General features: G+C 37.5%; 4 protein-coding genes across 4 annotated transcripts; 2 read left to right on the top strand and 2 right to left on the bottom strand.

Annotated features, from left to right (window-relative positions):
• Positions 1 to 6,142: 6,142 nt before the first annotated feature.
• On the bottom strand, positions 6,143 to 6,685 carry LOC121141754 (keratin-associated protein 13-1-like). The gene has a single exon (XM_040750287.1). It carries the CDS (start codon positions 6,665 to 6,667, stop codon positions 6,143 to 6,145), a length of 525 nt encoding a protein of 174 aa, XP_040606221.1. The 5' UTR covers positions 6,668 to 6,685.
• A 2,895-nt stretch (positions 6,686 to 9,580) lies between these two features.
• LOC106021447 (keratin-associated protein 13-1-like) lies at positions 9,581 to 10,144 on the top strand. Its single transcript, XM_013116161.2, has one exon. The coding sequence runs from the start codon at positions 9,632 to 9,634 to the stop codon at positions 10,142 to 10,144; it is 513 nt and encodes a 170-aa protein (XP_012971615.2). The 5' UTR covers positions 9,581 to 9,631.
• An 11,090-nt stretch (positions 10,145 to 21,234) lies between these two features.
• LOC101833936 (keratin-associated protein 13-1-like) lies at positions 21,235 to 21,738 on the bottom strand. Its single transcript, XM_005073910.1, has one exon. The coding sequence runs from the start codon at positions 21,736 to 21,738 to the stop codon at positions 21,235 to 21,237; it is 504 nt and encodes a 167-aa protein (XP_005073967.1).
• A 3,159-nt stretch (positions 21,739 to 24,897) lies between these two features.
• LOC101834188 (keratin-associated protein 13-1-like) lies at positions 24,898 to 25,410 on the top strand. The gene has a single exon (XM_040750288.1). It carries the CDS (start codon positions 24,898 to 24,900, stop codon positions 25,408 to 25,410), a length of 513 nt encoding a protein of 170 aa, XP_040606222.1.
• Positions 25,411 to 25,618: the final 208 nt, after the last annotated feature.

Raw genomic sequence — 25,618 nt, forward strand, 5'->3', positions numbered from 1 at the left:
TACAGATCCTTGAAATTGTCCACTCCCATTTTTGACACAGGGAAGGACAATTTTTTCCTTACCCTCTGTCTTTTATTGGTGGATGTTCATTAATTTCTGGACTTTCTTAACTGTTAAAGCAGGAAATGACAGAGGATCCTTCCTTGTAAATTTTGAGATAAACAGTTATACCCAAAGGGGTATTGAATATATATCCATATTAAATGTAAATAAAAACAAACAAAATCAGTGTACTAATACAACAGGTGTAATATGAAGTCATTTCCAGAATAGCAGACTATTGGATCTAGGGATTGCATGTGTATTTTTGCAAGCTCAAGAAGTTTTACCAGTGTATGATGCAAAATCATTGACAAACTTCAAATTCATTTTGTACTTCATAGCTGTCCTGTCTGAAATACATTTTTTTCTCACACATCTAGTGATTCCATGACAATTTTTTGCCTGGTATTACCTTGAGATATGTAGCATGCTTTCACAGATGATCACACACAGGCCATGGCATGCAGTGTTATGGGGGATTTCCACATGCTCTATAAAAAGTCTAAAAATAGAATGTCACAACAGAGACTAGTGAAGACAACGGTTTGGTAGCTAGGGAAAATTTTGATTGCCAACAATATACATATATATCCTATCATGATTCTAAATGAATTTCATCACAGGATTCTCACTTTATTTTATTTACCGTGAGATCATCAGTACTTGTGGCTTTTACATCACTGTAACAACAGTAGTAAAACTTTGAAGAGCTTTATTAGGGTTCCTTGGACTGGATTGTGAAATCAAATTGCTGGAATTAAATACGCATTTGAAAAAAGTGGCAATCCTGATGTGAAACTGACTGTATTGTAATCATCAATGATATTTTTCTTTTGCTAAGGACATAGAAACATACAGTCATTGAGCCTCAATGTTTGGTATTTTGTGGTTGTTTGTCTTTGTGTATTTATCTAAATATATAACTAAAAGATATATTGATGTGTATGAAAATTATTGGAAACAAATGAAATGTGTGTAAAAGTCCCATGTCCACATATCTTTGCATCTTTTACAGCAATTCTTCTATTTTTATTCTTTTAAGGAATGCATGGGAAATATGTATACTATGTTCTATTCCCTCAAACTAAGTTGTCTTATCAGGTTGGAAGATCATAAGTTTTCATAAAGCTATCTCATACACCTTTCATTTTTTTCTGTGGCTTTTGGAGACTGTCATGGAACTAGCTCTTATAGACCAGGCTGGTCTCGAAATCACAGAGACCTGCCTGCCTTTGCCTCCTGAGTGCTGGGAGTAAAAGCGTGTGCCACGATTGCCTGGATTATTTTTGTTAAGCCTTATGAAGTCATAGTTAGTCGTCTTCCCCAACCCTCTATTCTTGAACTCTGCCACCTTAGATAATCCCCTGCTCTACTTGTATTATCCACGCCAACTTAAGGTACACACCCCTCTAGTATCTTGGTGTCCACGTCTTCTCTAAGAAGTTCCTATGATTGTAAGTGAAAATATTCTTAACAAAATACTGGAAAATTAAATTCACTATTTTGTTAAAAGCACCATGACCCAATTAGATTTATTCCAAAAATGTGGAGCTGGTTTAACAAACTTAAATCACTAGACACTGTCACACAAGTAGACACAAATGCAGAAATATTATGTGCATGCCAATAGATGCAGAAATAGCCTATGGGATAGCTCAGTTATCCTTTATGATAAACATTATGAGGAAGCTAGAGATGGGGGAGTTTATTTCAACAAAATACAGCTCATGTATGACAAGCCTATAGCCAGCCAGTTTAATGAAGAGAGATGGAAATTGTTCATTAAATTCAGGAAAAGAGAAAGGTGTGTATTCCTTCACTCCCATTCAATATAGTTCAAACTTTCAAAGTGATAAGAAAATAAAAATAAAGAAAAGGGAGCAAATAACAAGACAAGGAGTCAATCTATCCCTATATTCAGATAATATGATTCTCTACATAAGAGACACCCAAGAGAAGTAATTTCAGAAAAGTAGCTAAGTAAAATTTACCCTAATAAATTATCATTAGCTTTACTATATACCTATCATAGAACACCTTAAACACATATCAAGTAACCAATCTTCATAGCCACAAAAATATACTTAAAAATCAACATGAACAAGGAAGGACTCCTACAATAAAAACTTTAACATGGTAAACATATCGGTTAAAGAAGGAAGACTATTGAAGATGAGAAGAATTTCCATGTTCTTGGATTGGAAAACCTCAACCATCATGTGAAAATGTCCTTCCTACCAAAAGTTATCTATGCATTCAATGAGATCATAATCCAAATTCTAGGGCCATTCCTTACAGACACAGTCAAATCAACATAAATTTCATGTAGAGATGTAACTAAGAAAAAAACAAAGTAATTTGAACAAAAAAGATGTACCAACACAACCAATTTAAAATTATACCATCAAGACATAATAAAAACAGCATGACATTGGAATTAAACGGTCCAAAGATCAATGAAAAATAAAAAAAGAATAGAAGATGCAGTTTTTAATGCAAACAAATTCAACAAAACAATGCACTGGAGCAAGTGGTGTTTGAGATCCTGGAGGTCGACTAGCAGAAAAATTGAAACGGAACCCTATAGCTCGCCCTGCACAAAAGTCAACTTCCTATGGATCAGGTACCACAACATATGGCCTGATTCTATGAAAGTGCTAGATAAAGTAGCGAGTAGATTTTAACTTATATGCACAGGTTAGGAGTTTCAGAATAAACTCTCACTAAACTGGCAATTAGTTCACCACTCAGCAAATGGAACCTCATGACTATCAAAAGCTCTATACAGTAAAAAATATCGTCAGTTGAGGGAAGAGGCAACACACTACGTGTGGTAAAATACTTGCCAGCTGCTGTCCATCTGACAAAAGATTAATGTCTAGAATACATGAAGAACTTTAAAAACTAAACACCAAGGAAACAACAAACTGATTTAAAATGGACTTTGGAAAACAAGAACTCTCAAAACAAGAAATATTCATGGTTACTTAAAACATAAAGGAAAACAACAAAAACTGTTGGATAGACTTAACAATCAGGGAAATACAGCTTAAAATCACTTTAAGATTCTACCTCACCCCATTCATATTTGGTTGGATCAAGAATACAAATGACTATGTGCCCATGTGGCTGTATTGAAGGGAAACCATTATACACTGATGGTGGTAGTGTCAGCTAGTGCAACCACTATGGGAATTGTTCTGGGGATTTCTCAAAAACTTGAAATAGAAGTACCACAAAGCCTAGCTATAATCATTGCTGAGCATATATTCTGGAGACAATGTCCTACAACAGAGACACTCGCCCATCTATATTCCATGTGTCTCTATTCACAGCTGGTAGGAAATGGAATAAATCAAGATGTCTATCAAATGATGTAAAAATGTGGTACTTATACCCAGTGGGAGATAGATTACTCAGTTGTACCACGAAATGTGTAGGTAAGAGGAAGGGACTGGGAACAAACCACATTGGGTGAGACTGCTCTGCCCCAAAAGAGTAATTCCCATGTGCTTTCACTCTGATGACTTCAGCTTTGTAAATACTGTTGTCTATATTTATCCTAGAGAAGATGTGGATGCCAAGATACTAGAGGGTGGTCACTGGAGTGATTCTTTAAGTTGGTGTGGATAATACAAGTAGAGCAGGGAATTACCAAAGGTGGCAGAGTTCAAGAATAGAGGGTTGTGGAGGACAACTAACTATGACTTCATAAGGCTTAACCAAAATGAAAGGGGCATGAGATACCTATATGAAAACCTGTGATCTTCCAACCTGATAAAACAACTCAGTTTGAGGAAATAGAACACAGTATACATAGTTCCCATGCATCCTTTAAAAGAATAAAAATAGAAGAATTGCTATAAAAGATGTATGGACATGGGACTTTGATACACATTTCACTTGTTTTCAATATTTTTCATTCATATCAATAAAATATTGTTTAATTATACAGAAAAATAAAGAAAGACAAACAACCACAAAATACCAAACAAATGAGGCCCACTGACTGTATGTTCCCATGTTCTTAGCAAAAGGAAAATATCATTGATGATTACAATACAGTCAGTTAAACTTCAGGGTGGCCAGTTTTTTCAAATACATGTTTAATTCTCGCATTTTGATTTCATAGTACAGTCCAAGGAACCCTAATAAAGCTCTTCAAAGGCTTACTACTATTGTTACAGAGATATAAAAGCTTCAAGTACTGATGATATCATGGTAAATAAAATGAAGTGAGAATCCTGTGATGCAATACATTTATAATCACGATAGACTGTATGTATGTATTTACGTATGTATGTGCAATGTTGGCAATCAAAGTTTTCACTAGATACCAAATAATTGCCTTTTCCACTCCCTGTTAAATCATTATATTTTTTGACTTTTTTATAGAGCCTCTGTAAATCCCCCGTAATACTATATGCCATGGCCTGTGTATAATCATCTGTGATAGCAGGCTACATATCTCAATATAATACTAACAAAGAATACTCATGGAATCATTAAATGTGTGAGAAAAATGTATTTCAGAAAGGACAGCTGGACAGCTGTGAAGTATAAAATTAATTTGAAGTGTGTCAATGTTTTTTATATCAAATCCTGGTAAAATTTCTTGAGCTTGCAAAGAAATACATGCAACCCATGTATCCAATAGTCCCTGTGGCTTCTGCCATTCTGGAAATGACTTCATATGTATTGATTTACTCTACTACACCTGTCTCATTAGCACACTGACTTTGTTTGTTTTCATTGACATTAATTATGGATATATACTTTATACATGTTTGGTATATGCCTGTTTATCTCAAAATTTACAAGGAAGGATCCTCTATCATTTCACCCTTTAACAGTTATGAAAATTTAGAAAATTGTGAGCATCAACCAATAAAAGATAGAAGGTAAGGAAAAAATTGTCCTTCCCTGTGTCAGACATAGGGCTGGACAATTTCAAGAATGATTATAAATGAACCAAATGTTCCTAGAATATATCATTCTCATAGTTCATTAAAAATTAATACTTTGAGTGATTTTTCTTTTTTGTCCCCTCGAATGCCCATGATACATGTGATTACTTTCAATCTTCTTTAAGATACTGTGTCACACTGAGCGGTGATGACGCACTCTTTAATACTAGCACTAAGGAGAGAGAGGCAGGCAGATCTGTGTGAGTTCCTGACAAGCCTGGTATACAAGAGTTAGTTCCAGGACAGCCTCTAAAGCCTTAGAAACCCTGTCTCAGAAAACCAATAAATAAATAAATAAAAGAAATTATGTCGCATAAATTTATTCAACTCTGTTTGAGACACAGAGGAAGACTAGTAAATTAAACCTCTTCAAATCCTTTGGTTGATTGGAGTTGAGCCTGGGATGTGTCAGGAGACTCCTAGTCCCTCATGATCCAAGATGATTGTCATTGTCTTTATGGGGGTTAATGAGATGCAGACGTCATTAGCCAACCACAGCAGACATGTATGCCAATACATTAATGTCTGTCTTCCTGAGAGTTGTTGAAAGCTACTTTCTACAGATTGAAAATCTACATTTAAGTACTAGACTTAATATTTTGCCTATGTGAAATATCGTATTCTGGGTGTTCACATTTCTAGACCCATCCTAATTGTTCCGTTTCCCTACTCATCAGAAATTCCTGTACTTTAATCTCAGGTAATTAACACTCTAGTTGAACTCTGTTGTTTGGACATGAATGATGATCTTCCTAGAATTGACAACTGTTGAGTAAAGAAAAGTAAACTAATACAAAAGCATATGTACCCAAATTAAGCTGGACAATCATACTGATCTTTTTAAGTCTTCCAAACAGCAAGGGCAATACGTATGAGTGATGTGATAATAAACTTAACAACACATGAAGATATCAGATTTGCACAGATTTATTAAACAGATAGAAGGCAAATAGCATCTGTATATGTCAAAGAGAGAGTAGGGCATAGTTGGATGTGATCTCTAATCTCATCATCTGCTGGAAGTTGAAGAAGATAGAAGGTGTTAATGGAAGGATGATATGATATTAGTAGGGATTCAGCAGGAAAAACAATAGTTTTAGAGCATAGACTTTGACATATGAGAATACTAAGGCTTAACAACTGATTCCATAAAGACCTGATCCACAGATTGGTCTGTAACAAGGTTGGCAGGAGTGAGACACCAAGTAGCTTGGGTAATAATATCTGTACCCATAACCCAGGGAAGGGAAGCCAGTGACTCCACAATTCAGAGATCTGAAGGCACTGGGTCCACAGCCCACTGAGTAACAGCTTCTAGATCCATAGTCCAGGGAACGACAGCTGCTGGATCCAAAGCCCAGAGACCCAGCAAATGTCCCCTGGCAGGGACTGCAAGGTGTGAAGCTCCTGGGGTAGTAGCAGGCTGTCTGGCAGGGATGGGACACCACATAGGACTTCTGGCAGCTAATGGGCTCAATGCAGGTCTCCTGACAGCCACTGCTGAGAGAGGATCCCAGCTGGCAGGTGCTGGGAGAGCAGCTGGTCGTGGTGTAGACCAAGTTGCTGGGGTAGGAAGAGCCACAGGACGAACCTGAGGAGGGCAGGCAGGTCCTAAGGGAGCGGGAGGAGAAGTTGGCAGAGCTGCAGCTGCAGGTCATGTTGAGAGGAGATGAGAGCTCAGATGGACTCAACAGGGAGATTCTGAGTTTGAATGTCACTCTGTGGAGAGCTCGGTTTATATAGTCTCAGCAACAGGTGTGGCACCCAACATTCTCATCCTTGATGCATTTGTGTGCTTCCTGGTTTGCAAATGTGGAACTCGGTAATCTCTGTAATTGCAGTTCATTTGCATAGTTTTCTCCCCATCATGATTATGGGTGTTGTCATTTATTTAAATAAAAGATGATGAGCTACTACTATGCCAGACGTGCCAGCACTGTTGTACACTAATGACCATTTTATCATGTCCTGCAAAGAAATCCCTCCTTTTCCCCTTGACGTAACTTTTATGTGTTTTGTCATAGGATGGTACGAGGAAAATGCCTTTCCTTACAGTGTGTGGTATGACAGTAATTTGCTGCTCTTCTTGTTAATGAATTGAAATCATTTTTGTGTTTCCTATGAAACCCTCTGGATATGCACCTTTTCCAATATTCCATGTGGACTGTATGACTTTTCCCTCTGTCACTTAGTTCTAGGGTCAAGGAAACAATGTGAGTCAAGGAAAACCTAATGGGATGGAACCAAGGAATACAGGAGAGGAGGACGAAGACTGGAGTTTTTGTGATCACAGGTGACAGAACCGAGGCTGAGTCACAATCACTTTACTAGTTAGGTCTCTGACTTCGTCACTTTGTCCAGAGTCCTCCCAAAGGGAAGATTCTGGAGAAGGAAAACAATGTACAAATGCTGAATTTATCAAATCATGTTTATACTTTTCAAAAACAAAATCTGTTGTTTAACACTGGACAATTCAGATGGATGCTTTTTCATGGCCATGTTTAGTTTTGTTGATATTTTTTTCAGTTGCATGCGTTTTTTATATTTTTGTGTACTTTTACATCTTGAGAGAGATATAGAGGGAAAAAATAAAGATAGGTGAATAAGGAGGATCTATTAGCAGTTGGGAGACAAGAAAGGGATCAAAAATATTACATGAAAAATTTAAATAATAAATTATTTCATTAATTAAAACAAAGATTTGAATAAGAGTTTCATTTTGGAGCTTGCATCTAGACTATGTCTGAATGATGTCTACTTAGACCAATTTTGGCCCTCTTCTCATTAAACAGTGTACACTTTCCAAGACTAAAAATGCAATGATAATGTTTATAAAATTATCAATTGATCTTAGCAGATGAGAGAATGTGCTGATGTATCAGCTTTACACATAGCAACACCACTCTTTTAAATCGTTCTCACCCATACTGATAATACTTGTTGCACCTTTACCTAAAGAAGAAATGAAACAATCTTCCCCAATAGCATACAGCACACCAGTCTATTAATGGCAAAGAATATCACCTAGGGTAAGGTAATCAACTTCATATTCGACATATCAAGTTTCTCAAAAACAAAATTCTAACAACTGATTTCACAATCCAGTTCGTAATGGGAAAAAATGTGTATCTTAAGTAATGTAGAGATCTAAGGTTTTCTGTATCTTCTCAATAACTACTTTCACCACTGTCTGTTATATCATTATCATTAACTCTTGGTTTCATTGGCTTTTAATTTATAATTTGAACATACGGCAGTACTTTCATTTTAGGTATAGGTATAGAAAACATTGCATTGCCATCAAAGAACATTATTTAAAGCAAACAAAGAAAAAACATATGCATCCCATTGATTCATCAACGTATCCTTTCATCTGCTAATATTAAGCTCTCATTTTTCAAACCAGACTTTCTATGTTATTTTAACTCTTGGATGTATACATTAGTTATGTGAGAGCAATAACAATGGGATTAGTAGTTATTATTTAGATGTATTCTGAACACAGCTTCCAAAGTAAAACTCTGAGACTTTACAAATAAGTAAACAATTTAAATGCTTTCTTTCTCAACCCTTTTTTGACATGTTGAAGACAAAGTATGTGTCAAGTTTCTTTGATATCTACCAAAAATCATTTTTATTTTCAAAGTTATATAAAACTAGATATGCTGAGACTTTCTGAAGTTGATTTTTGTCTTCAGAATCTCCACTAAAACTGGCCTCAACAAAAATATAAGTCCCTAAGAGTCATACAGCCTCTTCGTGTTTCCCTAGAGTTACTTTCCTTAGAGTCAGTCACCTCCTGGGTGCCGTTCATGCATACGAAGATTTTTATAGACTCCACAGTGTGTAGAACAATAGTTAGCCGAGTATGCTGTGTTAGGAAATGTTTGACAGACTAGTCCATGGTGACACAAACTCAGATGAGAACACTGTATCACCTCAGGACACTTTTCAGATACACAAGGTATGAAATGGTTTACTTCTCTCATATCTTTGACTCTATTCATGAAGGTCAAAATGCCCTGCAATTGTGACTTTGCTTTGTGCTGTCTTTGCTCTAACCACAACGTCAACCACTGCTTTTCTCTCTCTCCTTTAGGGTCAATCTCATTCCATTTACTTTGTTCATACTCTGTCCTCGCCAGTGGAGGAGAAGTGCATGGGAAATGCTACTCATCCACAAAGAAGAGAACTGATGGCAAAAGATATGGTGATTTTCAATATGTTTCAAAGGGAACCCAAGTGATGTCTCCAGTTCATCAACGGAAAGAAGAATGAATTCCTCTCATCCTTAATTATGGAAGAAATGAGTGCTCTTCAGAACATTCCCATGAGGTTTTCTTGGACACAATGAATAAGCAACAGTCATCGCTTCTATGACATAGCAATAGCTCTTTGTCGTAACCATAAAAAAATTGCAACAGTCATAAAAACACTTTTCAGAAAACTATTCACATGCAACTGCACATTTGCAATCCAGGAAGCACACAAATGCATCAAGGATGAGACTGTTGAGTACCACACCTGTTGCTGAGACTATATAAACCCAGCTCTCTACAGGGTGACATTCAAACTCAGAATCCTCTCAATTGCATCCAGCTCAGCTCTCATCGCCTCTCAACATGTCCTACAGCACCTGCTCTGCCAACTTCTCCTCCTGCTCCCGTAGGCGCTGCCTGCCCTTCTCAGTTTCCTCCTGTGGTCCTTCCTACCCCAGCAACCTGGTCTACACCACCACCAGCTGCTCTCCCAGCTCCTGCCAGCTGGGATCCTCTCTCAGCAGTGGCTGTCAGGAGACCTGCATTGAGCCCATTAGATGCCAGAAGTCCTATGTGGTGTCCAGCCCCTGCCAGACACCAAGCTTTTACTCCAGGAGATTCACAACTTGCCGTCCCTGCCAGGGGACATATCTTGGGCCTCTGGACTTTGGATTCAGAAGCTGCCCTTCCCTGGACTATGGATCTAGAAGCTTCTACTCAGTTGGGTGTGGCCCCAGTGGCTTCAGATCTCTGAATTGTGGAGTTTCTGGCTTCCCTTCCCTGTGGTATGGGCCCAGATTCTACTATCCTGCATACTTGGCTTCTAATAAATTCCAACCTTCTTGTTATAGATCAGTCTGTGTCACTGACTTCTAGAATTCAACTGTTAAGTCTCCATATTCTTATAATAGTAAAACTGAATTCACTGTGTCCTGTAGAGAATCTATTATATTCATCTACCATTATCTTTTGGTCTTTCCACTAAAACTTCTTTCATCCTCAAATTCTGTTGGAATCTTAGATCAATGTGTAATCCCATATTATAACTCACATTTTGTGGTATTGATATTCTGCTATTTGATGTTCCTTCAAACATGTTTGAAAAGTGAAATTTTCATCCAATAAAATTGAGCGATCTCAGACCTTAATACTTTGTTCATTCTGTTATTATTTTGATTTTATATTAGTATTTATTTATATCTGGGACTTACTTAAAGATAAAAATCTTCATGCCACTTGAGTTTGAGGGAAATTAATTTGGTTTGGGGCATGTTCCTTTTTTGTAGTAATTAACAGTTTCAAAAATGTAATTTGAAAGATGCATAGACATGAGAATTGAATAGGATTGACATATAGGCCTAGAAAATTATCCATCAAGAGTATATATAATTTATGAGGTTATATATTTTTTAGAAAAAAATATTAATTCTAGTATGTGAATATTAATTTTCAAACAAGAAGAAAGTCAGCTTTCAAAGGCTCTCATGACAGGTACTTCTTTTTATCTAAAATGCTAGTATCTCTGACACCCAGGGTTTAGGCACTATTCCTGCCTATCTTCTCAAAACATTTGAAAGGAGATCACAATGATCTTGGGTGATAATAACTGAGTCCAGGAATGAGGGTAACTTCCTCATGCTTCTCCAACTCATCTTTATCCAACATAGACACAATGCTGAACTCTTTTATCGTTTGTTTTAGTCTGATTGTCAAAGTCAAATTGTTGGGTGTAGTTTGTTTGAAATAGGAACCAGGAAAAGAAAGTTGACCCCAAACTCTAATATGTAGTCCATTAGTATATCAATTCAATCCAAAGGGAGTCCTAGTCTCATGAAACAGATCATAGCTGATGAGGGGGCAGGAGTACACAGGCTGCAATTTTAGATCATCAGAAGTCATGACCCAAGGAAGGGGTAAGGCTCAGCCAGGCCAGGTGATTCTATAACAATATAGTAGGATACCAGGGATGGGGGACTGAAGAAGAATGAATAGCTACCCTGAGGACCATCAAACAAACAGTAACTCACTGTGTGGTATCAAAGTCTAAATCTCTCTATATTGTTTTTTCATAGTTCCTTTTATCTTTATTTCTTCACATACCTTAGTCCCCATTCATTTAACTGAAGCTGGCTTTGGAGTTGGATTGGCTCTCCTACTCTAAACTCAAGCATATTATTTAAATACAATTCAGAATTTCTGTATTATATCAAGGGCCATTGATATAAGACAGAAAAAAATAAAATTAGGGACTGTTATCTGTGGATTTCTTTTTCTGAAAAGTCTAATTTCCTTCAGGTTTACCATCTTCCCTATTGTCACCTCTTCCAGGATGCATACATATAAAAGTTAAAATATTTCTTTGTTAACATTAATGTTTGAGTTTCCCAGAGAACAAGGGATTTCCTGACAGCAATCTTCAACTGCTTCAGAAAGAGAATGAAGATACACTTCCTTGACTTCACCTGATTCGACTGGAGGCATCTGAACTGCCCCACATCATTGACTCCACCTGACAAGCACTATCCCGAAACTGGCTTGAAACTACATCACTCTATACAACTCCGGACCAAGAAACTGAAATAGCACATCTTCTACAATCTGGCCAGAGCTTCAAGATGAGAGCTTCAATCAACACTAGAACCCCAGTCAGGAACTTCAATCATCTCCTGCCATACAGAGACTGTCTGATCTACTGAGATTTTGTTATACTAACATTTTTCTTCTCACAGGTCCCCATGAGATTATCATTGTCCCATCTCAGCAGGAAGTAGTTTTGAGAATTCCATGCCCCCTCTCCCTACTATTGATATTATAAGATAGTTTACACCTGTTAGTGTTAGTTTTCAATTATTTTAGAGTTAGGATTGGAAGGAGGTGTTCAGATTTGGGTGTTTCTTTCAGACAAGTTTAGGTTTAGATAGAATAGATGTTTGATACATTTTGTTCATGGACACAAGTTAGTTGTCCTTTTTAGACTAAAAGGGGAATTGTAGGAGAAAGCCTGTATGCCCCCATTAACGATGTGACTTACTAGAGGCACATACAGATGAGGTAATAAAAGGGCGGTTTACTACACCCACTTTAGGCATGACTAAAGACGTATACGGCCGGACGTAAAGATGTATACGTACGTAGGTGGTGAACTACATCACTAGCCAGGCCCTCTTTTGGGCATGGCTAGGGGGCGTTACGGGGGAAGGCATAAAAGACAGCACACAGGAAGTCTCGGTCTCTTTTCCTGGAGTTCGGCTTCCGGTTTGGCAGCGGGAAAACTACTTGGCTCATCTGGGTTACTTGTTTGGTATCTTGTGAGTAATTTCTACAATAAATACTTAGTTTTACTTTCAGTAAGTGTGTTGCTTATCGTTACAGCGTCCCTTGGAGCCACAGGGGACAGGGTTAAGGAGTTCAGGAGTTTCACAGCAGGAGCTGGAGGGAGGAGAATGAGGATCAGGTCATAGCTGCCTCAGCATAGTGCATTCCCATATGGAAAGCAAAGGGAAACATCTTGCCAATGGACCTCACCCAGCCAACACATCACTCTGTTGCAGTCAGCTTTTGATTGTACATTTGGTAGTATTCATTTCATGACATTAGGTACATCTGTGTGCTGTTGTTTTTAACAAAATCTCAGTCATTCCACTTTACCAGTAGAGACAGGGGAACCAAATGCTGTGGTGAAAACCTACTAACTCAGAAAGGCAAAGAAAGCACCCTGCCCTAATCCTAACTCTAGGACAAAATGATTTTTACAACAGAAAAGTATTACCTTTGAATTAATAATACTTCTGAGATTTTGAACCTAAATGTACCTTAAATATGTGTGAATAAATATACCGATATCCTCATTTCTCTTTACACACACACACACACACACACACACGTATTACATATTTAAGTGTATATCTATTGATCACAAAGGACATTGACTTTGAATTTCAGTCTGCCCTTTACAGGTGGGTTGCAAATTTAAATCACTGTAATTCTTATGTGCCTGCTTCTGCCTCCCAAGTGTTGGCATTGAAGATGTGAACCGTTGCCTGGTTATGGATTCCTTAGAGTAATTACTCTCACAGAATTATCCTGGTTTAATTTGGTTCCCCATTTCCCCTTATTTACAGTGTTACAGGTAAACTTTCAACTTTTTGTAATGTGTAATCTGTCATTTTAGTTGACTTGTTTTGGATTTGTTCCCTGGCAAGTTTTAATATTCTAGTCTTAATTAAGCATGATGCCACTTTATTCACTAATTCATTTATTTTCAGTCATTTTTTTCTGTGTTTCTTGTAAGAGCTACATAAAATTTAGCATCTTTGCTAGGGTGTTCCATTTCCATTCATGCTTTCCATGACCAGATATCTTTGCCATTTATCTGCCAGTTAGTGGTTTTCTGTTTTGATGACTACATATCTATACCATCACAAATGCATGCACCGGTAACTGGAGAGAATAGAGACTTTCCTTTTGTTTTCTTGTTGTTCTTATAGCCAAAAGTGCTGCCATTAACTCAGTGTGTTATGCTGATTTTGTGGATCCTTCCTTATTGTTGGCCATTTATTCCCCATGTTATAGGCTGCCACTTCCTATTCATTTTAGCTCCATCAGTGGTTGATGAACCATCAGTAAAACATGAGTTAAGCAAGCGTTGTGACCATTCTCTTTGTGCCCAAAGTACAAGAGTTGCCCATTTTGGGGGTAGGGCAAGTGGTTTAGAGATGGGGATTATGGGCAACTGAGTTATTTCCTCAGTGCTCACTGTGGGAAGGCACTAACCCTTTTGCTGCCACATCTTGATGACAAAGGAGTTCAAATAGATTTCTGTTCCACTGTAATACCTTTCCTTCCATGGCTAAGCCTGTGAATATTCTGCCTAAAACAGATCTAAAACAGCACTGAATGGGTGCCCTATAACCCTAGTGCAGTTGGCAATGGCTGAGTATAAGGTCCTGTATACCTCATCTCAAAGAGAGAATATTTTTCTCTGTATATATGTAAATCATTTGCAATGGAATCCAACAATCAAATGTTGGTGCACTCTTTTTTGCTTTATGAAAAGCCTCCAGCTGCCAATTCAACAATAAATATGGTATCACTAATTACTGCATCATCTGGTTCAATACTGGTCAAGGTTGCATGCACCTGGAGAAGCTCTTACCAGCTGCTCTTTGATCCTGTCACCAGTATACATCAGTTGCCTTTCTGGTAACCCTGTAGTGGGTTTTTATGCTAATCTGCAACTATGATATGTGATTTCTATAATATGCAGACACAGCAATTAGGAGTCTTTCCTGAATTTTGTGCCTTGATGTTGGGATTAAAGGCGTGAGCCACCACTACCTTGTTCGCTGTAGCTCTAGAATTTAGAAAGCAACTAATTTTGAGATCCACCAGGTTCTGTTAGGATTAAAGGTGTTGGGTATCACTGCCCCGCTAAATGTTTTATCTTAGCTCTAAACCCCTCTAACTCTTATAGATTTAGAAAACAAATTTGAACTGTAGTAACCCTTAGAATTTACTTAAAAGACTTTGAATCTCTTAAATGTGTTTTTAATACCAAAAAAATCCTCCCCCCGAAAAAACCCAATCGTCATGTGAAATGTCCTTCCTATAAAAGTTATATTTAAGAAGAAAACTAAAGAGCTAACGTGCATGATGGCATGGTTCATGCGGCCATCTACAGTCTAACATACTAAGATGGAATTAGGACACATGGTTTAAGAAAGCACACTTTCCACCTCACGTCAGTAAGGCCTTTGGTAAATTTTAATTTGATAATAGTATTTTTTATTATTTGCTATTTTTGTGATATCTCGTTTGTATTCTGACAAATAAAGTTTGCATGTTGTCAGAGTGTGGAGGTAGCCACTAGTTAACCATTGAGGTCTGGAGGACTGTACAGAGAGGAAACCGGAAGTGAGAGGTGGGGTCCAGTGAGGATCTCAGCCCTTCAGGATGGAGGAACAGAGAAATGTAGGACATAACTGGTGGATCTCCAGGTTCTGTGATCTTCCAGGTTTTTACCCTGATATCTAACTCCTGGCTTTTATTGATTAAGATTAATTAGATTAATGATTCATCTGGCATTTAACTAGTGACAGGAAAGCAAGAATGGCTGTTCTCTGCTTTGCAACCAACTTAGCTGCCACTAGAGGCTACATGTTGCAGTCATAGGTGCCTGAGTTGGCTGACTTTTCTTTCCTTGTCTCAAGCCCTGTGGATAAGTTTCCATTATAAGTTTCCATTGTAGCCTCTCTACAGTAATCTCCACAGGCTCTTGAGCTCCAAACAGCACTGGAGTTAGCCCATCACCTAGGACGAGCTCTGCTTTCAGGCAGCTCCGAAGACATTGCTTCCTCAGTACTCTCCTCTGTGTGACAGCTGACTCCCTCACCCCCATGGTTTTCAGGTTTCCTCTGAACCCCTCCTTAGGCTTCTGCCACACCCACTCAGACTTCTACTTGTTTTCCAACTGCCACATACTCTCAACTCACAGCTACATGTTAGCAGCTGTCCTCAGCCAGCTCTGTGCCTCCTGTGTTCACCACCAAAGCAGGCTATGAAGCTCACACTTCACTGTCATCATCATCAGATTTGGTGAGACAGTTGGGAATTCTTAAAGGGGAAAATTATTTTTTAAAATGGGGGGGAAGATGTTTTCCCCACTTTAAAAATGGGAAATGCTATTATGATAGAGGGAATTAGGTCTCTGTACGATTACAAAATGGATAGTTTAAAAATTGGAACAATTAAATGAGGGGATAATTAACTTAGATGGAATTTATATAATGACAATTATCAACATTATGGGTTCGATAATTCTTGTTTTAGCCCTAAAATTGGTTGGTTGCCAAGACACAGACCATAGAAAAATTTACTAAAGAAAATAATGCCATTTTGACTGACACGTTACAAGACTTCAGAGATATTCAGGTGAAGACAAAGGAATTTAAAGGAGAACCAGCCTCAGCATTACTTTATAAAATTAGAGAGGAACAGCCCAATGTTATCAGGTCAACAAGCTTAATTTATCCAGTCACCTTACAGGACCAACTTCCAAATGACAGATACGCCCAAGTGTGCAAGAGCTGACGGGATTCTCGTGGCAATGTTAGACTTGAGGGTATTTAAGAATGCAATAATCTCACATTGTAAACATTCGCTGTTTGTAAAGCAGATGTTACATTAACGGTCAACTAGTAACAGAAGTATCCCACAAGACTGGAAGTATTGGAGCCTGGTCTTACAGTAGAGGACCTTGGTGGAAAGATGAGGTTAGGACCATAGAACAATAAACTAGTGCTAGGGTTATTGGAATTTCCCATAACCGACTTCTTGGAGAAGGTGATTATGCTGATGTACAAAGACAATCTTTATATGATGACCACACCTTGGTTCTATGCTGTGCAGCTGCTTTGAGTGTTTGGGACAGAATTGAATAAGTCAGAAGGAGAACTGAGTCATTTACTAAAGTTATAAAGGGCCCCAAAGAAACCTTAACTTATTTTAACAAATACTAATGAGATCCAAAACCAAACTGGGCACACGAATATAGAAAACTATGCTATATTTCAGTCTAATAGAAAATATCTAAGAGAATTTGAGTAATTTATAGGTACACATGACATATCAAGAGAAATAAATGATTTTAAAAGATCTGTAGCCAGGCATACAATCAAGGCTCTAATAAGTCCTCAAACACAAAAGGCAGAAGACTAAAAAATTACTGCAGAATTTCAACAAAACATCAAAGAAGAATTAACACTAATATTGCTTAAACTGTTTTATGAAATGTAAAAGGACTAAAGGTTACAAAATGCTTTCTTTAAAACCAGTATTACACTAACATATAGAGAAAGTCACAAAAATAAATTAATAAGAATACAGATTAATTTGCCAGTTGAATGTAAGTGACAACATTCTTAACAAAATGCTGCAAAACTAAATTCAATATTTTGTTAAAAATACCATGACCAAGTTAGCTTTATTACAAAAATGAAGACCTGGTTCAACAACCTAAATCAGTAAGCATTATCTATCACACAATTAGATGCAAATGCAGAAATATTATGTGCACATCAATAGATGCAGAAATTGTCTGCGGGATAACTCATTTTCCATTATGACAAATATTATGAGAAAGTTAGAGACAGCAGAGGTTATTTCAACACAATCCAGTTAGTATATGACAAGCCTATAGCCAGCCTGTTTAATAGAAAGAGATGGAAAGTGTTCATTAAATTCAGGAAAACAGAAAAGTGTCTATTCTTTCACTCACATACAATATAGTTATTAAAGTTTCAGAGTGATAAGAAAATAAAAATAAATAAAAGGATACAATAACAAGACAAGGAGTCAATCTATCCCTGTATTCAAATAATATGATTATCTACATAAGAGACATCCAAGAAACGTAAGTTCAGAAATGTTTGCTAAATAAAATTTACCCTAATAAAATATCAATAGCCTTCCTATATGCCCATCATAGAACACATTAAAACATAGCAAGAAACCAATCTTCAAACCACAGAAATATGCATAAAAATCATCATAAACAAAGAAAGACTTCTACAATGAAAACTTTAACATGATAAAAATAATTTAAAGAAAAATCAAAGACAAAAAGAATTTCCATGTTCTTGGACTGGAAAAAAACAATCATCATGTGAAAATGTCCTTCCTATCAAAAGTTATCAATGCGTTCAATGAAATTGTAATTCAGATTCTAAGGCCATTCTTTACAAACACAGTCAAATCAACAGAAAAATTATGCAGATATGTAACTAAGCAAAAACAAAGTAAATTTGAACAAAAAAGATGTATCGACTTAACTAATTTAAAATTATACCATCAAGCCATAATATTAAAAACAGCATGACATTGGAATAAAACGGTTCAAAGATCAATGAAAAATAAAAAGGTATGGAGGACACAGTTTTCAATGTAAATGAATGCAACAGAAGAATGCACTGGAGCAAAGTCAGCATCTTCAGCAAGTGGTGATTGAGATCCTGGAGGTCACCTAGCAGAAAAATTAAAACAAAACCCTATATCTCACTCTGCACAAAATTCAACTTCCAATGGATCAGGAACCACAACATATGGCCTGATACTATGAGAGTGCTAGATAAAGTAGGGAATATGTTTTAACTTACATGCACAGGTTAGGACTTTCAGAATAAACTCTCATTAAACTGGCAATTAGTTCACCAGTCAGCAAATGGAATCTCATGACTATCAAAAGCTCTATACAGTAAAGAACCTCATCAGTTGAGGGAAGAGACAACTTACTATATGAGGTAAAATACTTGCCAGCTGCTGTACATCTGACAGAATATTAATGTCTAGAATATATGAAGAACTTTAAAAACCAAACTCCAAGGAAACAATCAACTGATTTAAAATGGAATTTGGAAAACAAGAACTCTCAAAACCTGAAATTTGCTTGGCTACTTAAAACATAAAGGACAACAACAAAAACTGTTCAATAGACTTAACAATCAGGAAAATACAGCTTAAAGTCACTATAAGATTCTACCTCACACCATTCATATTTGGTTGGATCAAGAATACAAATGACTATGTGTCCATGTGGCTGTATTGAAGGGAAACGATTATACACTGATGGTGGTAGTGTCAGCTAGTGCAACCACTGTGGGAATTGTTCTGGTGATTTCTCAAAAACTGGAAAGAGAAAACCTAGCTATAATCATTCATGGACATACCTTCTGGAGAAAATATCCCACAACAGAGATGCTTTCCCATATATTTTCCATGCAGCTTCATTCATAGCTGGTAGGAAATGAAATAAATCAAGATGTCTATCAAATGATGCAAAAATGTAGTGCTTATACCCAGTGGGAGATTACTCAGTTGTAAACAGAATGGAATCACAAAGTGTGCAGGTAAGAGGAAGGGAATGGGAACAAATCATATTGGGTGGTCTGCTCTGTCCCCAAATGCCGTTCCCACTGTGCAGCCTGTATCCGAGAATTTGGCAAGGGTGTCAGGACTGATGACACATAGACCCATCGGTGGCTTCCAGAAGGCTCCTCAAGCAGGCTCTCTTTGTCTAAAATCCATATATGAGAGAGTACATGCCATGTTTCTCTTTTTGTGACTGGGTTACCTCACTCAGGATGGTTTCTTCTAGTGTCATCCATCTATTGAGCCTTGGGCAGCAGATCAGTACCCATCCTGAGTATACACACTCTCTTAAAATTTGTACTACTGTTACAGTGATGTAAAAGCAACCAGTACACATGATATCATTGTAAATAAAATAAAGTGAGAATCCTGTGATGAAATACATTTACAATCACCAAATATATATATATTATATCATTATCAAATTATTGCCTTCACCATTTTTCATTGCATCATTATATTTTATACTTTTTTATAGAGGTTGAGTAAATCTCCCATAACACTATATGCCATGACCTGTGTGTGATCATCCATGATAGCATGCTACATGTACCAAGGTAATACTAGACAAAGAATTCTCATGGAACCATTAGATGTGTAAGAAAAAAAATGTATTTCAGACACGACAACAATAAAGTAGAAAATGGGTTTGAAGTTTGTCAAAGTTTTTATATCCAATCCTGGTATAACTTCTTAAGATTGCAAAAATATACTTGCAACCCTTAGTCCCAAAATTCCGTGGGGCTTCTACTATTCTGGAAATCACTTCATATGAATTAATTTACTATATTACACCTATCTCATTAGCTGCACTGATTTTTTTGTTTTGATTTACATTTATTATGGATATATACTCAGTACATATTTGGGTGCATACCTTTTTTTCTCAAAATTAGCAAGGAAGAATCCTCTGTCATTTCTAGCTTTAACAGTTATGAAAGTGTAGAAAATTATGAACATCAACTAATAAAAGATGGAAGGTAAGGAAAAAATTGTCCTTCCCTCTGTCAGACATAGGAGTGGATGATTAAAAGATTCTTTACAAATGGACCAAATGATTCTAGAATACAGAATTCTGGTGGTTCATTAAAAATGAATACTTTGAATGATTTTTTCCTTTTTACCCCTTTGAATACCTGTGATACATGTAATATTCAATCTTCTTTAAGACATTGTGTCACATAAATTGTACCCAACTCTCCTTGAGACACAGAGGGAGATTAGTAAATTTAACCGCTTAATAGAAAATATCAACCTATGTTTTTGTTGATTGGAGTTGAGCCTGGGATGTGTCAGGAAGCTCCTATTACCTCATGAACCAAGATGATTGTCATTGTCCTTATGGGGGAGAATGAGAGTCAGGTGTCATTAGGAAACCACAGGAGTTATGTACACCAATACATTAATGGCTGTCTGTCCTGAGAGCTGTTGAAATCTACTTTCTCCTGATTGAAAATCTACATTCAAATACTAGACTTAATATTTTGCCTATGTACAGACTTCATCTTGTAAATTATGAAATATCTTATTCTGGGTGTTCACATTTCTAGACCCATCCTAATTGCTCTGTTTCCCTGCTCATCAGAAATTTCTGTACTTTAGTCTCTGGCAATTCACACTCTAGTTGACCTCTGTTGTTTGGACATGAATGATGATCTTCCTAGAATTGACAGCTGTTGAGTAAAGAAAAGCAAATTAATCCAAAAGCATATATACCCAAATTCAGCTGAAGAATCATACTGATCTTCATAAGTCTTCCAAACCATAAGGGCATTAAGTATGAGTGATATGATAATAAAGTGAGCAACACATGATGATATCAGATTGCACAGATTTATTAAATGGATAGAAAGCAAATAGCATCTGTATATGTCAACAGTACAGAGAGTAGTGCATAGTTGGGCATGACCTCTAATCTCACCAGCTGCTGAAGTTGAAGAAGGAAGAAGCTGTTAGTGGAAGGATGCTATGATATCAGTAGGGATTAAACAGTAAAACAATAGCTTTAGAGCATAGACTTTGACATATGAGAATATAAAGGCTTAACAACTAATTCCATAAAGACCTGATCCACAGATTGGTCTGAAACAAGGTTGGCAGGAACGAGACACCAAGTAGCTTGGGTAATAATATCTGTACCCATAACCCAGAGAAGGGAAGCCAGTGACTCCGCAATTCAGAGATCTGAAGGCACTGGGTCCACAACCCACTGAGTAACAGCTTCTAGATCCATAGCCCAGGGAATGGCAGATGCTGGATCCAAAGCTCAGAGACCCAGCAAATGTCCCCTGGCAGGGACTGCAAGGTGTGAAGCTCCTGGGGTAGTAGCAGGCTGTCTGGCAAGGACTGGACACCACACAGGGCCTCTGGAAGCTGGTGGGCTCAAAGCAGGTCTCCTGACAGCCACTGATGAGAGAGGATCGCAGCTGGCAGGAGCTGGGAGAGCAGCTGGTGGTGGTGTAGACCAGGTTGCTGGGGTAGGAAGAGCCACAGGAGGAACCTGAGGAGGGCAGGCAGCACCTCAGAGAATGGGAAGAGCAAGCCATGTTGAGAAACGATGTGAGCTCAGCTGGAAGCAACAGGGAGATTCTGAATTTGGATGTCTCCCTGTGGAGAGCTGGGTTTATAAAGTCTCAGCAACAGGTGTGGCACCCAACATTCTCATCCTTGATGCATTTGTGTGCTTCCTGGTTTGCAAATGTGGAACTCGGTAATCTCTGTAATTGCAGTTCATTTTCATAGTTTTCTCCCCATCATGATTATGGGTGTTGTCATTTTATTTAAATAAAAGATGATGAGCTACTGATATGCCAGACATGCCATCACTGTTGTACACTAATGACCATTTTATCATGTCCTGCAAAGAAATCCCGCCTTTTTACCTTGTCATAACTTTTATGTGTTTTGTCATAGGATGGTACGAGGAAAATGCCTTTCTTCACAGTGTGTGGTATGACAGTAATTTGCTGCTCTTCTTGTTAATGGATTGGAATCGAATCATTTTTACATTTCCGATGAAACCCTCTAGATGTAGATCTTCTCGTTTTCCAACACTCCATGTGGACTGCATGGCTTTCCCTCTGTCACTTAGTTCTAGGATCAAGGAAACAATGTGAGTCAAGGAAAATCTAATGGGATGGAACCAAGGAATACAGGAGAGGAGGACAAAGACTGGAGTTTTTGTGATCACAGGTGACAGAAGTGAGGCTGAGTCACAATCACTTTACTAGTTAGGTCTCTGACTTTGTCACTTTGTCCAGAATCCTCTCAAAGGGAAGATTTTGGAAATGAAAAACAATGTGCAAAAGCTGAATATATCAAATCATACTTATATTCTTCAAAAACAAAATCTGGTTTTTAAAACTGGATGTGTTTTCATGACTATGTTTAGTAGAGGTTCAAGATAATTTTTTCAGTTGCATACATACTTTGGGTTTTTGTTTACATTTATATTTTGAGTGATAGATAGAAAGGAAAAATAAAGTTGGAGGAATAGGGAGGATCTACTATCAGCTGGGAGACAAGAAAGTGTTAAAAATACATTACGTGAATATTTTAAAATAATAAATTAATTCAATAATTAAAAGAAAGAAATAGTAAGAGTTTCATTTTGGAGCTTGCATAGACTATGTCTGAATAATGTCTACTTAGACCAACTTTGGCCCTCTTCTCATTAAACAGTGTACACTTGCCAAGAATAAAAATAAAATAATGTTTTTAAAATTATCAGTTGATCTTAGCAGATGAGAGAATGTGTTGATGTATCAATTTATGCATAGCAACATAGCTGTTTTAAATAGTTCTCAGCCTTACCAATAATACTTTTTGCACCTTTACCTAATGAAGAAATGAAACATCCTTACTCCATAGCAAATAACACACCAGTCTATTAGTAGCAAAGAATATCACGTAGGGTAAGGTTATAAACTTCCTATTCGACATAGGAAGTTTCTCAAACACAGAATTCCAACAACTGGTTTCACAATCTGGTTCACAGGATTCTAATAAATCTATCCAAAACTTTCGACTGTTGTCAAAGTGATGATAAAGGATACACGGCCTGATAATATCACTAAATGTTACTTAATATTACTTCCAGCTAAATGGCACCATTCCAAGAATTAACATGACAAATAGTAAATGAGAAAAAAATGTGTAACCCAATTAATGTTGAGAACTAAGGTTTTCTGTAGCTTCTAGTAAATACTTTCATCACTGTCTGTTCTATCATTAATAAGTCTTGGTTCCATTGGCTTTTAATTTATAATTTGAATATATGGCAGTACTTTACTCTCAATTTCAGGTATATATATATATATATAAAACAATGCATTGCCATGAAAGGACATGGTTTAAAAGAAACAAACAAAAAAAAACATATGCATCACATTGACTCATCAACATATCCTTTCATCTGTTAATATTAAGCTCTATTTTTTCACACCAGCCTTTCCATATTATTTTTACACTTGTATGTATGCATTGGAAAGTGTGAGAGCAATAGAGATGAGTATAGTAGATATTATTTAGAAGTATTCTGCAGATAGCTTCCAAAGTAAAACTCTGAGACTTTACAAATAAGTAAACAATTTAAATGCTTTCTTTCTCAACCCTTTTTGACATGTTGAAGACTAAATATTTGTCAGGCTTCTTTGATATCTACCAAAAATCATTTTTATTTTCAAAGCTGTATAAGACTAGATATGTTGAGACTATCTCAACTTGATTTTTATCTTCAGAATCTCCCCTAAAACTGGAGTCAAGGAAAAGATCAGTCCCTAGGAGCCATACAGCCTCTCTGTGTTTCCCTAGAGTTACTTTCCTTAGAGTCAGTCACCACCTGGGTGCTGTTAATGTAAATGGAGGTTTCTACAGACTCCACAGGGTATAGGAAAATTGTCAGCTGGGTTTCCTGTGTTTGAAATTTTTCAAATTGACTAGTCCATGGTGACACACACTCAGATGCTATCACTGTATCACCTCAGGACACTTTTCAGATACACAAGGTATGAAATGGTTTACTTCTCTCATATCTTTGACTCTATTCATGAAGGTCAAAATGCCCTGCTCTTGTGACTCTGCCTTAGTCCTGTCTTTGCTCTAATCACAGCTTCAGTCACTGCTTTTCTCTCTCTCCTTTAGGGTCAATCTTATTCCATTTACTTTGCTCATACTCTGTCCTCACCAGTGGAGGAGAAGTGCATGGGAATTGCTACCCATCCACAAAGAAGAGAACTGATGAAAAAAGGTACGGTGATCTTCAATAGGTTTCAAAGGGAACCCAACTGATGTCTCCAGTTCATCAACGGAAAGAGTGAATCCCTCTCATCGTTAATTATGGAAGAAATGAGTGTTCTTCAGAACATTGCCACGATCACATAATAATTAGACCAAGAGGAAAAGGAGAGATTTTCCTGGATACACTGAATAAGCATCAGTGTAAAACAGTCATTTCATCTATGACATAGCAATAGCTCTTTGTTGTAACCATAAGAAAATTTGCTACACCCATAAAAACATTGTTCAGAAAACTATTTGCATGCAACTGCACATTTGTAAACCAGGAAGCACACAAATACATCAAGGATGAGACTGTTGGGTGCCACACCTGTTGCTGAGAGTATATAAACCCAGCTCTCCACAGGGTGACATCCAAACTCAGAATCTCCCTGTTGCATCCAGCTGAGCTCGCATCTCCTCTCAACATGACCTGCAGCTGCAGCTCTGCCAACTTCTCCTCCCACTCCCTTAGGACCTGCCTGCCCTCCTCAGGTTCCTCCTGTGGTTCTTCCTACCCCAGCAACCTGGTCTACACCACCACCAGCTGCTCTCCCAGCACCTGCCAGCTGCGATCCTCTCTCAGCAGTGGCTGTCAGGAGACCTGCATTGAGCCCTCCAGTTGCCAGAGATCCTGTGTGGTGCCCAGCCCCTGCCAAACAGCCTGCTACTACCCCAGGAGCTTCACACCTTGCAGTCCCTGCCAGGGGACATATGCTGGGTCTCTGGGCTTTGGATCCAGCAGCTGCCGTTCCCTGGGCTATGGATCTAGAAGCTGCTATTCAGTTGGGTGTGGACCCAGTGGCTTCAGATATCTGAATTGTGGAGTCTCGGGCTTCCCTTATTTGTGGTATGGGCCCAGATTCTACTATCCTGCATGCTTAGCTTCTACTACATTCCAACCTTCTTGTTATAGATCAGTCTTTGGCACTGAGTTCTAGAATTCAACTGTTAAGTCTCCATATTTTTATAACATTAAAACCAAATTCAATCTGTCATGTAGAGAATCTATTATATTCATCTACCATTAATTTTTTGTCTTTCCACTAACAATTCTTTCATTCTCAACTTCTGTTGGAATCTTAGATTAATGTGTAATCCCATATTATAACTGACATTTTGTGCTATTGATATTCTGCTATTTGATAT

The sequence above is a fragment of the Mesocricetus auratus genome, unplaced genomic scaffold, assembly GCF_017639785.1.
Source record: "Mesocricetus auratus isolate SY011 unplaced genomic scaffold, BCM_Maur_2.0 Super-Scaffold_100008, whole genome shotgun sequence".
Taxonomy (NCBI): Eukaryota; Metazoa; Chordata; class Mammalia; order Rodentia; family Cricetidae; genus Mesocricetus; species Mesocricetus auratus.